We start from the raw sequence: 20,149 nt of genomic DNA on the forward strand, positions 1-20,149 counted from the left end.
GTGCTGTTTCCTGATTCCCTTGAGCTGATCGTAGACAATTTCAACCCCACAATGACTAACCTCTTCAAATTTGACCTCACATTTACATTATTTCTCTTCAATGGTGACTATTATGAACAAACAGATGACATAAACATAGGGAGCTCTCTGTCACCACTCATAAAGGATTTAGAAGAGAAACATCCAAAAAGAGTTGCACTGAAGCCCAAACTTCTTTCCAGATATGCTGATGATATGTTTGTGGTGTGGCCACACAGGACTGCAAAGATTTACGGCTTTCTCCAAAATCTGATCTCTCTGCACCCCAGCATCAAATTCACTGAGGAGACAAAAACAAATAGTGAACTCCCATTTCTGAGTATCCTAGTCAAGCACATAGTGGGTGGCATTATGTGACACAGTGTGTAGAGGAAAGCCACCTATACTGATTTGTATCTCCACAGCTCTAGCTGCCTTCACAGTGTGAGGGTGTGGTACATATATTGATACACAGGGCCTGTGAATTATAAAGGAAGCCTGCCACTGGGGCTCAACCACCTTAATGACCTATTCAAGAAGAACAGAGACAGTGGGAGATAATGGTTACGTGCTTTGAGGTAGGAGGTACAGAATCAGCAAATAGAACAAGATGAGGATAAGACAATGGTGTAACAGACATACACTGGCAAAGCATTGAATAAAATCGGCAGAGACTCAGCTCAACAAAACATTAAATGAGTTTTCTGTCCACATCTGAAAACACATGCACAATTACATATGGCAAGAGATGACTTAGGAGGTCATAAACTAGGCATCTACTGTATTCCATGCAGATGCAGTACGGCATACACCAGCGAGACTGTGCAGACGATCGAAGAAGAGCACCAGTAGCACAGGAGACACTCAAGCAAGTAACAAAATCTGCATAACACTGCATAGTATAAAATTTTAGACCATATATTGGGTATTTCAGTATTGGGTTTGGTCATGTGTTTACCAGCAAAACACCTGTTGCTGTGGATCAGATTCTTCCCTAACACTTTGCACACTCTTAAATTAAATATTAAAAATTGCAACACCATCTTTTGATACCTGTACTTGTACAATGTTGCAATAGTCAACTAATGTTCTCATGAACAGCAAAGATAAGATGTTTAAAGAACCCAAACTTTCAAAACTAACAGATTCAAACTATTTAAGCATGAACATCAGTCAGTCCATTTTGATAAAGACCACGACTTTTGTAAGAGGCTATAAAGCCCTCTTAACTGTTACAGGATACAAAACGAAACATAATTTTGTGAAACACTTTCTTCAAAAATCATCAGAATGCTTAGGAGACAGAGTATTCACAGTGTACTTTAAATCTTGTCAAACTTATTGTACTGCACCATTATCAAAACATGATATATTTAAATTGTACAGTAAATCAAAATTCGAAACTGCACTTAATTTACAGACTTGTTGTCACTAGAATTCTATCTACATGGTTACATTATTATAGTAATACACAAACTTAGAAAGTCACTTTCAAAGTAAACTTTAAAATCCAAATTTTCTTAACTACTACTGGGCCCACATTCATTGTACCATTAGCACTTTGGAGAGCAGCCAATTAGAGGAATACTGGTCCTAGGAAACCAGCCATTTACGCCATTATTTAATGAATTAATAGCACATATGTAATTGATGTATCTTCATGAGTAACACATACTAAAAAAGGACCAAGCTTAAAGATTTATTTTTTTATTTACTTTAGTTCTTTGATGTATCGCAAATTTTAAGATAAAGGTGACAGAAAGTGCAACTATCCTCCCAAGAAAATACTATGAGGTGAGTTATCGAGCAATTTCTTCCTCTTGAGCTTCCAAAATTACTTGCTCACTCAACAAACATGACATATTTGTAGCAAAATTACAGAAAACTGCAAAACCTAATGAGTACATGCATGTAATTGCCTCAATGCAATCACAGTAACTCAGGTGCTATGTTCGCTAATGTTTCTTCTGAAATAATTCTAGAAATTGACAACAGAAGGCCACACTAGTCAATGGGCACATGGTGAGATGTCCACACATTGTTCTCATAAGAAATGAGACCAGTTATGGAGCAATAGGTGGCTCGTGCATCGAAAAAGTCGTGGCCTGACCTATACTCAGATAAAAAAAGTTGTCGCCAGAGCTATGCTTGGGCTTGGTCTCCAAAGTGTGAAACATGGAAACTATAAATTATATTTCTGTAATTAATGATCACTAAATGGAAGCAGAATTAGTATATGAAAATCACCAACATGTGTTTTGTTGGTATCACAAACATTGTCTTCCATTTGTCACCGACCTAGAACATTAGAATGTATTAAGACTAAATCCACCATGTTTGTTAGTGAGATGCCAGAAGTCAAGATGGTGTTTGGATTTCTGAGAGACAGCTGTGATTCATGGTCATGTGCATTTGACGTTATTGTACTTTGCAATAGTGGCAAATCCAGGACTGTGGCTACTGCGCAATAGTGTGACATGGTAAAATGGTGCATGACTATGAGTTCATGTGAACCTGCTGAGTAATATACCAGAGATTTTAACTAAATTTGTGACTAGCATTTTTATTTATGAAAACACAGAAGCATTATCATGAAAGTTTACAGTGCGGAATATGAGCTTGGAAAACCAACTACACACTTTTAACACCAACATGAACATCAAGAATTAAGTTAATTATTATAAACCAGAAGTCTCAAATGGACATCAATATACTGGAAAAAATAACTAGATTTTAGCAACAAAAAGTGAAATAGTTGGTGGACAGAGCACTCAGATTTCTGTGGTCAGAAGTGAGCTAGGTGGATGAGTAATGACTATAAATGAAAAAGTAGACCAGTAACTGATGTTAATAACAGTACAGGTACTGAATCTGATGACACAATGTGATTTGTTGGAAGCGTATATTGATGATGTACAGGTGAATGTGGGAAACCCTATATACAGAAGGCTTAAACATTTATACTGGTACTTAATGACTACTGACTGGAAAAGAAAAACTTTTCACAAACATATGACATCAAGGGAACAGTCATTCTTAGAATGTCCTGTGCCTGGCAAACAAAAAGTCTCTAGCTGTGCAATGTTATTCTCCCAGTGTTAATTACTGGCACTGCACTACTTTTGTGTTCTTATTTTATCCATTCTGGATTTTCCATTCTTTGATTTCATTTATTGTGTTTATGTATATAATGTATAAATATCTTGCAATTATGTTATAAAATGAAAATTCAAGGAAACTTTACTTATGCTCTGATAAACATGTAAGAAACATAGTTATTGCTTCTGATTATAACATTTCATCTAACTAATATGATGTTTTCTCTTTATATACTGACTGGTTTTATGCAAACTTTATTTCATAAAATTCCTTGTGTTTAGTAGGATACATTGGCATTATTCTACACTTTTCTGTGTGTTTAGTCAATGTAGCATTTACTTAGGGCTAAGTTTTCAACACACACACACACACACACAAACACTTTAGTGGTCAGGCATAACAAATTAGCTTTTCATGTTGCTAAGAGTTGCTTATTAATACACCACATGAAGGCTTGATAAGTGATTCTACACCAAAATCAAATCTTCTTTAATTTTTTAAACAAAAAGTGTAGTAGTATATTGGAGGAACCAAAGTGAAATACGATGATAATATCATAGTATAATCTCCACTACTATAAAAAATTAACACAAGTATCTGACGTACAAATATTAGACCTACTTGCAGAGAAACAAGAGCCTTTTCAAGAACTGTTTGTTTCCAGCATGAATTTTCGCTTGGCAGCAAAGCGTGCACTGATATAAAATTTCCTGGCAGATTAAAACTGTATGCTGGACCGAGACTCAAACTCAGGACCTTTGCCTTTCACAGGCAAATGCTCTACCATCTGAGTTACCCAATGCCATGTTTTATTGTATATCTGCTGTTTGTCTGCCATTAGTAGTTTACCCTACTTTGATTAAAATGTTATTTTTTGAAGAGAATATGTTTTACATCTATTAATAATTCACAGTATATTATTACTTGTCATACAGCTTTATAACAAACACTGCCTCTCAAATGATGAGACGTATAAATAATTATAAATAACTTTATGGAAAAGCTAGATTCTAATACTTTGGTATGATCTGATGGCTACATATTATATTTTTATAGTCAGTAAATCATTAGAAAATTCTTTATAACAGAATTGAATGTTTGAAATTCTTGCTTAGTAAGATATAAAACAAATTTGTCTTTGTTATGTTCCTGTTGTTCTTAATATTTATTTGCACTGTGATTATGTGATTACTTCAATATCATATGAATATAAATGAATTGTCTTCCCAAGTTTCTCAGCCAGATATTTCATTTACCACAAACAAAACTGTTTCACAGTTGTTCAAAACAATTTTTAATCCCAATCCCATCAAAAACCAAAGTTTATGACAGTAAAAGCATTCACTGACCACTGTTATCTTATTGGGTTGCATAAGTAAATGGAAACATACTTTTGTGTGAAGTTTTCTACTGTTTTGTTAGATAAATAACATGTTTCATCCTTGATGGCCTACATTCTCTAAATAATTTTAAATCTTTTCATGTTACATTAACACAAAACTTCAGCTCTAACAAGATCATTAGCAAACTTGCTTCACAAGGAAATGTAAAGTATAATACAAGGCCAAACATATGTTGTCAGTTTTTATAATTATAGCTTGCAGAGAGTCAGAATAGCTCTTATAACACTCAGAATACCAACTCACCTGAAATCTTCTGGTACAGTGTAAGCATACACATTTCCATAGCTGCCATTATAGGCTGTCACAACTATTTCTTTCACACCATCAAGATTAATATCCCAGTAATACACATCAAAAGGTTGACCAATTGTATCATCAACAACAACTTCCTGCAACTGTAAAAAAAATATAACAATATTACAAATCTGGAGCCTCATAATCAGACTTATATTCAAATAAGCTTGAGGTAAATTTTATTATGAGAGTAAATAGACTATTAAATTTCTTTGACAAATCTATGGGTCAGTATTAAAAAAAATATCAGTAAAAAAGTATAAGCAGAAATAAGGTAATTTTAAAGCAACAAAATCTTCTAGGGTTTCCTGCCTCATCAGTTTGCAGTGTGTCCACGATGTTTTACAAGACATGTTATTTCCTTCCAAAATGTCACAGAACACTATGGTTTGATTCTGCAAGAAACCCAAGAAGATAAATGCAGTTACAAGAAATGAGAATCTTCATTTGTATATTGCAGTTTAATCCAAAAGACCAGATTTAGGGGCACTGAGTAAATTGTTGACTTGCATCGGCTTTATCTCTGTCTCCAGACAGCAAAGTTGATAGCACAAGATCATCATTGCAGTACACTATGTTGAGTGCCACGAGACAGAATAAGAAGGCTATTATATGGCTATAGCCTCTGACTTTATACAACTAATATAATCCATCATCTAGCTGAGAACAATCATTTTGAAATGTGCTGCATTCTTGTTTACGTTTCTTACTGATACCATGCTCTGTTCTGCCTAGTTTTGAGTTATCACTATTTTGTGTTTACTTATTCAAACTGTTATACTTGGCAGTTGAGTCTATTTGGACATGACTATGAACTTTCTTGATGGTTTGCTATCATTCATGTTTATGACATCTCGGTATGGACTGGTTTTGCATGCTATCAGCGTATTCTGTGTTGTGCAAAGGATAATGAAGTAAGTCTCTTTTGCTAAGCCACCACAAGCAGTTGCATGACAGTGAGGACTCCAACACAGTGCAGGTGCTAGGCTGACAGACCAATTTTTCAGCTAACAAGGATCTCATATCGACGAAACTGTGGCAGCAACAACTGCAACTTCGCACACCCAACAACAGGTATACCAATTGCAACAACTGGAACAGTAGCAGAGGAGCAACTTGCACAACAGCATCACATACCACAGCTGCTTAACATGTCAGTGCAACAACCATTTCGTCCAGAAAATGGAGACCTGAACTTGTACTACAGATGTCTGTTGTTTCACTGCCAGACTAGTAGTATCAGTGACATTGCTCTGCAGTGCACTTCCATTAGCTAATAACCAACAGTTAATGTGTCTTCTACAGAAATTGTAGCCTCTCACTAAAGTTGAATGCACAGAATTATTGGAAAACTCATGTTGTAGCAAACACACTCGCATTTTTTTCACTGTTGTAAGAAATCAGATTAACCACACACTGTGTGGGAAGCTGATCTTGAGGTCTGACATAGTAGTATCAACTCAAATGTCAAAATGAAATTTATGAATAATGTCATGTTGAATCATTATTATGAGTAGCAATAACTAGGTATGCACCTGACAAGGAAGTTTCTGCACAGGCAGTTAATCTAGTAAACTGCAAAAAAGTAGGAACAGCAAAATAATTTGTAATTTCAACTGCAGTAAAGGAATATTTTGATGGACCTGATGTGATTTCTACAAAACAACATTCCTGTTCATGCCACACTAAGAAAGACTAGAACACACGCAATATGTCTTCATCAATTTTGGGAGTCAGAGCTTGGTGTGTAAATAATAAAAGCTCCAGAGGATCCATGCAGCAGCTGCACACGTTTCGGTCTTCACAGGAACCCTCATCATCCCAAGGCTTTGTACTCAAATTGCCTAAACTGGTTTTCAGATCATTCTCACACTCAATGTCCATACAAGGAAATGATCTGTGTGCAGTACTATACACAGGGACAGTTTGCCAAAGCCACACTGAGTCAAACTTGGCAACTAAGTCCTGACTACAACAGTACAGCATAAATATACTTCAACCACAGCTTAATCCTTTCACACCATGATCACAAAAGTTTTCTCTTCCATTAATAATCAACAATCAGTCAATAGATTTTCTTGTTGATGTTGGTGTACCAGACCCTATCATAAATGAGAAGATGCAAGTCTATATCTAGATTGGTTTGCAACCACTCCAACCTACATAAGAATGACTAAGATCCTATGACAAACAACACATCATATTGGGCAGAGTTCAGTGAATTTACGGTAACAGTATCATATGAGAAAGTCAAGTGAACACTTATATTTTTAGTTGTTCCCTCAGCAATGGCAAAAAACATATTGGCAACCAACACTTACAAAACTTCTGATTTCAAATGATAGGTTATGCTAATTTTTCATCTGCAGTGATACCATTCAGTGATTTCAAATTTTGGATCTCTTTGCTATGGGTTTAAGATGTGTCAGCAGTTATGTAGTTCATATTCAATTCAATTCTTTTTCAAGACCTCTTTACTTAGAAACCTGACCAGTCCCAGCAGCAGTGTGACAAGACCTCAAAAGTGAGTTATACCTCTTAGTGAAATATGATATCCTCGCTTCTATTCCATCTAGTCAATGAGAATCCTGTTGATACTTTTACACAAACCAAATGTTTGTGGTGATTTCAAAGCAACTGTAAACCCACAATTGGCCACTGATTAGCATTTTGCTCCATGAATAGAAGAACTAATGTTAAAACTATCTGGTGGCCAGTACCTGTCCAACATAGACATGGTTTAAACATATGCTGCCTGACAAAAAAGTAAAGCACCCAGGAGAGGTGGTTGGACATAAATGTAACTTCATACATGTATATGTCTCTGTGACATTAGTTTTTTTTAGTGTTGTTACCCAACATGGTAAAGTATATAAGGGGTGTGAACAACATCAGATGTTGAGTTATTACAGTGAAGGACAAGGAGATGCTGTATATTCATGTGAGACAACGTTATCAGTACCTGACAAATTTTTGAAGACACTTCATTCTGGGTTTCCATTTGTTTGGCCAGTCAAACTGGGCAGTATCCAGATTTATGTGGCATTCAGATGTGATGGTGGCACAATGCTAGACTACATGTGAACGTGTAGGCAAATATACCCATCATCAAGGTTCTTGTTGATGACACCCAACCACCACAAGGGAGTGTGACATAATTTGGTACACCTTTGCTTGTGGCAGGGGATTGGCACATTTTCACAGTGTGTGGGCTAGGTCATCATGAGTGCCATTGGGAGCCAGTGGCAGGAGGAGAGGATGGGCACAGGTCAGCTGGAGCAAATAATCAGACACACATGTATGACCAGCAAAAGCAATTTGTACAACATGATGTTGTTTAAAAGGGTACTATAAGGATTTGGTTGATGGATGGTATGTCCTGTGCTTTGGAAGCATGTTATATGGCTGAAATCCAATGACAGTTTGACCGATAAATATGCTGATGCTCAAGCTTTAAAGCTATGATATTGCACAACTGAAGCTGTTGGACATGCAGTGGAAAAGGATCATGATATTGTTGGTGAGCCTTATTACTGCTTATCATACTTTTCATGGCCTCATTAGATGATCTGTGTATTCAAATCTTTGTGGAACCACTGCACGTAATTTGTGTTGAATGCCAGGTTCTCATTAATGAAGTGGACCAGTGTTTGTTGTAAATGCCTTCAGACTGCGGGCTTGATTTCTGTACATGCTTGTAGTATGCTAGTTTGTTGAGGCTAGCATATGATACTATGATGGTGCTAGGGGACACAATGCTTGTCAGTTATATGTGTGAGCCCAAGCACTTAGGTGTAGGTAAACTCACACCAAGTCTACATCATTATTTATAGTAAAGCTGAGTGAGTTCCCATGATCTTTTATTGGTTCTTTAGTCAAGTATTTGTTATCGTGTTACAGGTGGCTATTAGCTGAAACCTAGTACAGCCACTTCTCCTTAAGACTGTTAGTACAGCTCAGGATTTAGATTATTGGTTAATAATTGGTATCTGGCTTGTGGCTGGAATTCTTCTTTACACTGTTATACAGTAATTCTTAACTGTGCATTCTTTAATTTCATGGTTTTAAAGTATGACTGTCAAATGGAAAAGTTCAGGCACTAAGAGCAAAGGGAGTTGTTACTGAGTGTTTCTGTGGTCAGATTCTAATATAGTTTTCCTTTCAGATGGGTCTATTGTGGTATCATTTATTTTATTTGTGTCGGCGTCATTCCACGGACCGTTCCACTGCATACAACTAAGGTGTCCACTTGTGCTGATTGTAATGTGGTGGTGGACCAACTGACTTGAGCAGATTATAAGATTAATTCAAGTTATGTATTGTGTACATAAATACTAACTGTGGTGGTAAAAATTTGAATGATTATTCAAAGGAATGCTTAAATTTTACTGTGTTTTAAGTTTTTATTTAATTGCTTGGGTAGTTGAGAAACATTTTAAAAGGGCACTCTGCACTTAATGGACCCAGTTCCCACTCTACTCCTATATATGTAACAGAAGGATCAGCGTATAGCACAAAGCCCACCGTAGCCCTTTCACATCAATGCCTGCCACACAAGAACAAGTAATGGACTCTTTGCGACAATCTGTGTCATTCTGCTCATTACTCAGAGACTAGCAGCATAGGACTAGGGAATTATCATTCCATGCGTAGGCTGCTGTTATAAAACCACAACACAAATGGCTGTGTTTGGAGTGGCACCATGACTGGGAAGAGTGGACTGCTGATGAATGGTGTTGCATTGTGTTCATCAATGAGTCACAGCTCTGCAGTCTCTCAGATGATGATCACCAGTGAGTATGGCACTAACCTGGAGAGGTGTCTTATTCTTCCAATGTTTTGGAGTGGCACAGTGGTGTTACACCTGGTGTCAGTGTGAGGGTAGACATCAAGTATGGCTTCAAGTCACAATTGGTAGTTATTGAGGGAGTACTGATGGCACAATGGTATGCCATGGACATCCAGTGCCCTCATGTGTTACATTTCATGTTACAGTATCATGGAGTCATTTTTCAACAGGACAATGTTCATCCACACATAGCATATGTCTCTACAAACTGTCTTCATGATGCTGGCATATTACCATGTCCAACAAGAACGCCAGATAAATTCCTGATAGAGCACGTGTGGGGCCATCTTATATACCAACACTGTTCCAGTATCAGTATCAAGGATATGAAGGATCAGTTACAATAGTGTGGGCTGCCTTGTCTCAAGAGAGGATGCATGGCTTTGTGAAACCATTCCCAACTAAATCAGTGCATGCATTCAGGCAAACAGTGGACACAAGACCATACTGATAATTGGACTCTTACTGCCAAGTTCTTTGTAAATTTGACTTGATTTTGATGGGTGAGGGATAGGGTTTATTGGAGATCTCAGCCAAGAGGATAGCTCGATCAAAGGGCGATACCCATCTATGCAGTTTAAGGAGACTGTGTCAGAGAGGTTGGGAGAGGAAGAAGAATCAAGATGGCATGGTCTATGAAGCAGCAATGTAAGATGAGGATGTTCTGATGATAGACATTTACTGCCATACTGCCACTGAGTGGTAAACATTGCACTTGGCATAATTCATATCACTTCAGGCATTGGGGGGGGGGGGGGGGGGGGGGGCTATCTTTATAGTCTCGGATGTTATTGAATTTGTAAGTAAGTAAGAAACGCGTAATTTTTTGTTTTCTCCAAAAACATTCATGCCCCGTGATACAGGACTCCAAAGATGACACTGCGAACACCATTTTGAAGATGCAAATTTTGGAAAAATTCTTAAAACGCTGTATCTCTGTAACAGTTCTAGATATTTTGTTAGAGTTTTTTTTATTTGAAAGATAATTACTTTATGATTACAATGGTATCCTCCATTTGGACATATCTGTTAAAGCTCTTTTACTTTCACCTTTTGAATTTTTTTATAATTCACACAATTTTTTTTTCAAAAATGTCAATCCAGAAAAGTTAGATATTTTTCTATTGATTAATGCCATGTAGTACTATATTCTCTGTAAAGGAGAGCTTCTACTTTTAAGTTGGACGGGTTTTATTTTAAAAAATCATTTTTTAGCTTTCAAGGGTAATGTATGTCTTCACTGAAGTTGTTTATTACTAATTTCTTTGTTACAATATTTATCTCTATTGTTTTTGTTGCAGTTATTTCTTATCACTTTCTTTGTAGCAGTTATTTCTTTTCACTTTCATTGTTGCAGATATTTCTTACACTTTGTTGTAGTTTCTTGTTAGTTTCTTTGTCGTGGTTGTTAATTGCTGGTTTCTGTATTGTAGTTGTTCAGTGCTAATTTGTTTACTGAAGAGGCTTCTAAGAAATCTGAAACCATCCAGTGAGTTCTGTGTTTTCATGAGGAATTTTCCAGTTGACACAGTTGATGTGTGTTTTGTGAAAAGGACTGATTGAAATGTCTTCTGACTGGGGCCACAGAAGAGTGAGGTTTGCTGACTATTTGCATATCCATAAAAGAGTGATATATAAGACAAACAAAAAAAGAGACTTTGTTCATGTTGGGAGTAGTGTTCTCATTTGAAGACTCTGTTTCAAAGTGAAGATGTTTCCACTGACGACTTTTTTTGTTCTAAATGTTTTCACAGAATAACAACAATGATAGGATCTGAAGAAGGTGAAGATACAGATTTTGCATCAATAGAGGAAGAATTTATTTACTCGAATCTAAGCGGCACTTTCTTTCCGGTTTTTGTAATCCAAAAAACCGCCTACGGCTTAGAATCGAGTGCAAAGTAAGCGGAAGTTCTGAAAAATGTTGGTAGGTGCCGCCACAACTAACTTCTGCCGTCGAATATATGTAGCGTTACTCAGGCATGCTTTGCAGGCACAAAGATAAATACGGGCGCCAAAACCTCTGCGTCAGTAAATAAATTAAAAAAAAAAATGTAAGACGAGCTTTTTTCTCTGCCCTGAGTTTCGACCATTGCATTTTCACACATTATCTAACGAAGTTAATATAAATTCTGTGTTGTTTATCTTCGAATGTAGCAGCATTTCAATGTACTACGAAAATCCAACTGGCAAGACTATTTGGGATGTTTGTCAATATGGCCAACTCTACGTTCTGAATTTTTTCCTACCTGTGAGAAGAGATGGTTGCTAATAGGAACTTTTATGAATTGCGAATCACATGCAGTATTCTCTTCAACATAAGAATAATACGAATATAAACATTTTGCCATGTATTCTTTCGTGTTTGCTGCTATCTCATTTAAATCCTGTCTGCTTAATAACCTACGAAACTAGTGTGAGACAGCAGCAAATGCGGAAGAATATACATATCATGTTATGTTTATATTCGTATTATTTTTATGCCTAATAGTGATACAATCAGAAATGAAGCACGGCAATTGACTAGATTTTTAAATCTAAGTTGACTCTAATTTCTGTGCAGAATGTAATGTACAAAAGAGGCGCCTGCAAAGATTTTCAAACGGAGAAAAATTTTAGCTGAACTCTCATTCAGAACATCTATCATACGCAGTCTATTATTTGGTTCTTGTCGATCATTAGCAAAGAAAGCAGCAGTGTAAGTAACAACCTTCGACCATAAATATAGTATCTATGGTCGAAGGTAACAACAAATAACAGTCTCTTGCCATTGTTTCACTAATGAGACAATTGCTCTCTTTTTTTTATTTTTATTTTTTTTATTGTAAGCGGCAGTAGCGCGCACAAAAGCAAACCGTGCCGCGAGCAGCGACAGGTCGTAAACACTTATCAGAATGCGACAAACAATGCATGACACAGTACAATAATGCATTTTCAGCCTAGAGTGACGTAAACACCTATAACAAAGAGAACGGCACTTATCAGATCAAAGAAAAATAAACAACCAATTCAAACCAGACGAAGCACGTCTGACACATAGCAATGGCTACCTGGTAAAGCTTAACTGCTAAGCTTACGACTTGAACCAAACTACTGTAGCTGCATCATCATTTATTCTACCTAAATTGTGTCTCATATTACAATAGACCGACTTTGTTTCGATTTGGAGGTGCGGCCTAAAACTTTTCTCTCCCCTTGAATTTCGAGTCTCAAATTTCAGGTGTGACTTAGATTCGGGAAATTTTTTTTTCCTTGATTTCGAGTCTCATTTTTCAAGTGCGGCTTAGATTCGAGTGCGGCTTAGATTCGAGTAAATACGTAAATACCCTGAATCAATCAATAACAGAGGTAGGTGTTAGGCCTGTTAAGAAACCGTGGTCAGTCAAGTCGAGTCATAAGCTCTATGCATCAAGAAAGTGCAGAGAAATTACTGGAGCTATGGATGAATATACTACAGCAAAACTGACCACACTCTTCAAAGTACAAATTCCATATTCAGAAGGAAATGAAACAAAGCACTCTTGCACCTCTTCCCAGATATTTTCACAAATATCAATTCTGCTGTTGAATATTGTGCATCATACAGTGGAAAAATGCAAGTTTTAACTATTATTCCAGAGACATTTTCAAAGAAAACAATTTTGAACCACATTCCATCATTATCAAAGTACATGGTAGACAAATCAAGAAATGTGAGGTCTGTAAAAGGAGTCTTTGGTAGACCAGATCCCTATAATGGTCTTCCTGTAGAAGCTCAGGTTCAAATAGTGCAGTCATTTTATCTGGAAGATAAATGGAACTGTTCTTTCCAGAGTGCCAACAAAAAAGGAACAATAAAAGGTCAAAATGTAGTGAAAGTGAAGAGGTACATGACTTGCAGTATTAAAGAAACTTTTGCAATTTATAAGGGCAAATATACAACTTCACATATCGGAAGATCAAAATATTATGCACTATGACCCAAGTGGGTAGCGCCATACCCAGCAAGAGATGTCTTTTTATGTATATTCTGTGCAAATTTTGAACTTTGTGTGGTAACTTTAAAGAAATTACTGAAGTACGTGACATATGACACCTTGGTTGGACATGTGATGTCATCAGTAGTCTGTGACGTAAAGCGAGAGACTTGTTTGTTTCAAGGATGTGGTGACTGCCCTGGAAAGGGAGGACTGTCTTTACAGACACTTTTCCTGGAAGACGTAGCAGATAACTCTGCAGAAATTACAAATGCAACATGGGAGGAAAATAAACTAATTAAGAAAACTGTTGCCTTTGACAGTTTCATTGATGAACTCGGTAAATGGTCAGTGAAAGCAGTAACACACCACCACCTGAAGAAATTGCAACAACAACACATTGCAGAAGTGAAAGGGTGTGCACAGGCTGAAGAACTATGTTTAGTGCTTCACTGTGATTTTGCTGAGAACGCATCTGTAATTCTCCCACAAGAAGTACAAGAGTATCATTGGAGTAATGACCAGGTTTCAATTTTTACAGGAGTGACATATTTTCAAAACAAGACCACAAGTGTTGCAGTTATAAGTGATGACAAAGGACATGACTCAACACATGCTTTGCTAGCAATGCACAAAATTCTTCAACTGCAAACTGGGATAGAGAAGATCATCATTATTTCTGATGGTGATCCTAATCATTTTAAAAATCATTACCAGCTGTTTGAATTGAGTAAGTCGCTTGTGCCAACTGACTGGGTATACAGTGCTACGGCTCATGGGAAGGGGCCTTATGATGGTGTAGGAGGCCTCCTGAAGCACCATGCTACAAAACATAAACTTTCCAGACCAAATACATCTGCAATTCAGAATGCTGAGGATTTTATGAGAGTCCTGAAATCTTACACATCCACAGCCCTCGTTCTTTTGTCCAAAGAGTAAATCAAAGAATTGCATGAGCAGTAAAGAGAAGAATGGTCCAAACTAATGACTCCTGTGAAAGCAATTCAGAAGACACATTTTTGGACTCAAAGTGATGGGCAAACTAATATTGCATGCACTTTAAAGAGTAAGAAAGAAGAAATTACATTCGTTCGGCCACCACCTCAAAAACAGGAGGATAATATTCAGATTCATAACCTGAGAAGGGGGAGGTTTGTGGCATGTGCATATGACTGTAACTGGTGGACTGCAGAGATTATAGACACCAGTTATGAATTAAACAAAATTGTAGTGAACTTTATGCTACCACATGGACCAGCTGCTGGATATAGGTTTCCAGCTGAAGGGCAGCAACGTCACCATCAGTGCTAACTTCCTGTTCACAATGTTTTGAAGATTGTAAGTGCTCTAGTTCCTATTGGTTCAATAGGAAGGCATCACCCTATATCAAAGGAAGATACTGAAGCAGTGGAACACATTTTTAGTTCATTGACTGACTAATTTCAGTACAAAACAGAGTGCACAGAAGTTGTATGAATTTAAACCTTTAAGTCTTTTGACCTTTCACACACACTTTGGAACCATTTAAAATCTTGAAAAATGAGTTATTACCCATCTACCAAAACTACAATTATGTTAAATAAGGTTAGGTTTTGATTTTTATGAGCCTGTTATGTGATAATGTGGTAATAAAACAGGTTTTATGTAAGGCAAAATCTTCATTTGTTTATAAAACCTGTTCAAACTAAAAGTGGAAGCTCTCCTTTTCAGAGAATGTAGAACTATATGGGACTAATCAACAGAAAAAAATCAAAATTTTATGACTTGGCATTTTTGGAAAAAAAATTGCCATAAATTATTAAAAAAGTTCAGAATGCTGTAGTAAAAGAACTTTGACAGATAAGTCCAAATGGAGGATTTCTTTGTAAACACAAAGCAATTATCTTTCAAATAAAAAAATCCAACAAAATATCTAGAACTGTTTCAGAGATACAGCATTTTAAATTTTTTTTCCAAAATTCACATCTTGAAAATGGTATGCACAATGTCATCTTTGGAGGGCTGTATCTCAGAGCAGAAATTTTTTTGGAGAAAACAAAAATATATGTGTTCCTTACTTAGTCCTTCATTTTAACATATGCTAAATTCAATAACATCCAGCCTGCCTGAATTGACATGGACTATGCCACTTGCAATAGCCAAACCACTCAAAATCCTCTCAACTACTTCATTCTGTGCCACCTGGAATTTCCCCTGCCTGTGGCAGGGCAGGCCCTCCAAGCCACATTCTTGCCCTGTACCCTGGGTGACTTTCACACCCCAACTGTCACCCTCCCTTCCTTTTACCTTTCCCCTTCTCATCCACATTCAACAGACACACTTCCTCTCGCCAGTCTGGCTGCAGCACCAAAACAATGTAGCTGCACAATTTAATGTGTGTGTGTGTGTGTGTGTGTGTGTGTATGTGTGTGTGTGTGTGTGTGTGTGTGTGTGTGAGTGAGACACTTTGTTACAGTAAGGAGAGGTGGGAGACACTCTGCACCCACAACAAAGTGACATCAGGGACAGGTGGAGCACCAGCATACATACCCAGGCATGGACCAAGCATGAAGCAGTGAGATGTAGAAAAAGAAAAGATATATACTGCATGCTCATACTGAGATGGTCAGGTCTTCAGTGCACTTGAGCTCAATGAAGTTATTTTGTCTGTTCACATAAGAAAACTGTACAGAAAATGCTGGGGAAATATAATCTGTCTGCAAATTGAAAAGCCAGCTATGATCATGGTAGGGGAAGTTGCCTTTCCCAGAAAAATGCTACAGCTGCCATACAGAATGACTAAGAACCAGTTCCCCTCTAGAGTGTAGAACAGTGCGCACAGATTTACACAGACTATGTCAAAATGTATTCTTGTGTTAGTATTATTAGTAACTCCTATCTATATTCCATGCAGGGTGAATGTGCTTTGTAGACTGTAAACACCCCCAGGACACCAGAACATGTCTGCACAATATGTCGCCAGTGATTCATCAGGTGCACTGCATAGCATCTCTATAACTTTGTGAAAGAGCCAGAGCGGCTTCTTGTGTCATAGTGGGATAGATAGTGGGGATTCATCTGATCGCTCTTCAGTTTGTAGATTTATTAAAGAGAAAAGAATAGCATGACCACAATACAATGACATTCCTTTGCACTTCTCCTCCCCCACCCCTCCCCTTTCACTCTGTTACACACCCAGAACACAATTTAGGCATTAACATGGCTCTACTGCACTTAAAAATGGGGCACACATTAAATGCATGTAAATACATATTTGTTTTGATCTCACTTCATTCCACAATAAATATTAATTTTATACCATTAAAACACTATATTTAATAATTATGAGATTTCCATCAGCTGCAGCCTGGAAACTTATTAGTCCCAGAGAAACAATGAAAAGGAGCTTTTTTGTGAAAAACTTAATGTAGTTTAATTTTGTACTGGAAAACATTTTTGCTAGCAGCAGCTGCTTTTGAGTTAGTCATACAAAACATAAGAAAGTTACCTTTAAACACACACCCTCCACACCCACACTTACGTGCCAATGGTGGAGATTTTTAAAATGGTGCTACTCCCTCCTACCACTATACTAAAAATCTCTCTCTCTCTCTCTCTCTCTCTCTCTCTCTCTCTCCTCTCTCTCTCTCTCTCTCTCCTCCTCCCTCCCTCCCCTCTCCCTCTCTATGCACGTTTATAAATTCTTTGTCTAACATTTACAGTAGTTTTTAGGCTTCATTTGTGACTTGTACATAAACTACAAAAAATTCTTTGTCATTTTTCTCATGACTTAGGTGATATCCTTGTATATAAACATGTGGAAGGAGTGGACATACTTTTAGTGGTGGTACTTACCTCAGACGGGTCTTCCCAGAAGTTTGCATTGTTATTCCCGTAATATATTGTGAGTTTTTCATTCCAGAACTCTCCATTGATCTGGACATCATACGTTGTTCCACCTGCTGTCAGTTGCTCGACTTGGAAATGTATATCAGCTCCATCCTCTTTTACCATATGCTGAGTCCATCCCTCTAGCTGAGAGTTACCGGGATTCTCAAGCCACAAGGACTGTTTTGTTACACTACCTGAAACATACATAGGTAAATGTTAACCATTGAATTTACGTGAGTAGAGTGGTAAATGATGCATTTAATTACATTAATGTATAGCTCTTGCTATATAAGCTTCTGAGACTCATTACAGCCCCTCATAATCAGGAAGTAAAAAATCTGATTTAAGTTATAGGACATGAATGCTTTTGATTTATTATTCTCAAGCAAATGACAAATTTTTCACTCATGCTTACCTAAGAGACCAGTATGGAAACGAGCTGTTACTGCATCCAAAAGACCATCACCATTAACATCCTTCCAAATTACACGATGATAAGAGTAGTCTTGGTCCTGAAAAAATAAGCATTGTATAATATCCAACTAGAATTTGCTGCAACACATACTAATAAAAACATAATGTTAAATGCACTCCAGTTTCTTTAGACTTTCAAAGGCATTTAAATCTGTTAGCATTGTTGAACTGCCTGGGACCGTAATATCACTTTATGTGGAAATGTAAGTGCTTAAAATCTAACATGAAAGCTCTCTAACAACAATCACCTTAAATTAGCATGGCACATTACTTGTTTGTTACAGGTTTCATGCTTCAAATGCTTTTTTCCTCAGTATTGACGATCTTGAAAGACAGCACTTCACAACACATGGTATGCATTTAAATAAATGGGGCAAATCGCTGCTCAGTCAAAAGATCAAAATGTTAGTGGATAGTGTTTCTCCTAGCTGTAAGAAAAGTGATCCTATTCCACTACCACTGGTAAAGGACGCCTGCAAAGTATCTTCCCTACCATGTACTCCAGTTGCAGCAGTAACACATCAGGTATCACTGATTACAAAAGAATGTGCTGGGATAGAAGAAGCTGTAACTACAGTTACAACAGGTAGAACACCTCATTCAGGAACTAAGATAACAGAAACAGCAAAAGTGGCAGCATTTTCAGCAACAAGTGTACCAACAGGTGATCCAGCTGTCCATTCTGCAGCAACATTTGAACTATCTACAGTGGGAACCCAGCCACTTAGATCATGTCATGAACAAGAAGAAGAGAAGAGACCTCCAAGAGTAGAAGCAGTATCAAGTGTAGCGGGCAAAAGGAAAACTGTACCTCCATTATGTCTAAATGATTTTTTAGTAGAAGGCAGTAAGGGGAAGAAGCCCATAAGATAAATAGTGCCAGAGATTTAATAGCCTCTCGGCAAAATAGTGCATCTGTAAAGAAAGACAGGTTTGATTTTATAATCTGTTATCTTAACATTGAAGGAGTAAGGGATAAAGAATTTATTGTCAATGACTTTGGATTAGAAAATAAGTTTTATATCTTTTGTTTAAGTGAACACTGGGCTAGTGAGAGTGAACTTACATTTATTAAATTTGATAATTATAATCTAGCCAGTAGCTACTGCAGAAAATTGCATTTAAGAGGTGGTGTGGCAATATATGTTAACAAGTCACTTAGCGGTACAGTCAATAGATTAGATCTAGATTTTCTGTGTGATGAACAAAACTTTGAGGCTGGTGGTATAGTAATAGACAGTTTTAAGTTAGTTGTAACTTCCCTGTACAGGTCACCTAAGTATTTTTAGAAAAACTGGACCTGCTGTTACATGTACTTACAGATACTAGATGGATACATTATGATATTGTAATAGGTGGAGATGTGAATGCTGAATTCGATGTTACAACACTGAACTCCAAATCCTACTAAGACAGTGCAACTTACATTCAATCAATAACAAGCCTACAAGAGAACGTCCATGTCTTGACAATATTTTTGTAAATTTTAAAACAACAGAAGAATCATGTTTTGTGACAGTATTTCCATATTCTGATCATGATTCAGTATCTTTAAATTATACAAGTAGGTTCCCTCTTGATAAGAGTAATGTAAATAAGCTTGTCCCAGAAGTTGTGGTCACTAGACCAGTCACAGATGAGAAAATTGACAGGTTTCGTACGTCCCTTTCTAACAGAGATTGGTTTGGCCTGTGTTATGATGAGACATATTATACTCTAAGCAATTATCTGCCAGCAAAGGTACTATTTGATAGGTTTCTCAAAGCATTTTTGGGACACTTTAATGACTGCATTCCAATAAAGAAATGCAAAGTAACTGACAGAGTCCTAAAAGCAAAAGTTCCAAATAGACAAAATATATGGTATACAAAACAGCTGTCTACTATGAAAAATCAAGTAATGTTGTTGTACAATATTTATAAAAATCTGAAAACCAACCATGCTAAATCAGCCTATGTTAGATCTAGGAATGAGTACAAAAAGCAGTTGTGGAAGCCAAACAAGCACACAATCTCAGAAGTATTGAGAAATCCACCAATAAGTGCAAAGCAGCATGGACTCTAATAAATAGTGTCGCCAAAGATAAAAGAAGTGACAAAATTAGTATCTCTCCCCAGGAATTTAATTACTTTTTTTATTAAATCAGTTGAGGAAGTAGGAAGTGCTATAATTAAACCTGAAATCAG

At 37.0% G+C, this 20,149-nt stretch overlaps 1 protein-coding gene across 1 annotated transcript in view; it reads right to left on the bottom strand.

Annotated features, from left to right (window-relative positions):
* The window catches only part of LOC126162812 (uncharacterized), a 91,636-nt gene that overhangs the window by 23,725 nt on the left and 47,762 nt on the right, over positions 1 to 20,149 (bottom strand). Inside the window, exons 4-6 of the mRNA XM_049919557.1 lie at positions 17,905 to 18,001; positions 17,454 to 17,683; positions 4,764 to 4,915 (exon numbers count right to left, since the gene is read on the bottom strand). Coding sequence (XP_049775514.1) covers positions 4,764 to 4,915; positions 17,454 to 17,683; positions 17,905 to 18,001 — 479 coding nt within the window. The remainder of the gene's footprint in view (positions 1 to 4,763; positions 4,916 to 17,453; positions 17,684 to 17,904; positions 18,002 to 20,149) is intronic.

The sequence above is a fragment of the Schistocerca cancellata genome, chromosome 2 (assembly GCF_023864275.1).
Source record: "Schistocerca cancellata isolate TAMUIC-IGC-003103 chromosome 2, iqSchCanc2.1, whole genome shotgun sequence".
Lineage (NCBI taxonomy): Eukaryota > Metazoa > Arthropoda > Insecta > Orthoptera > Acrididae > Schistocerca > Schistocerca cancellata.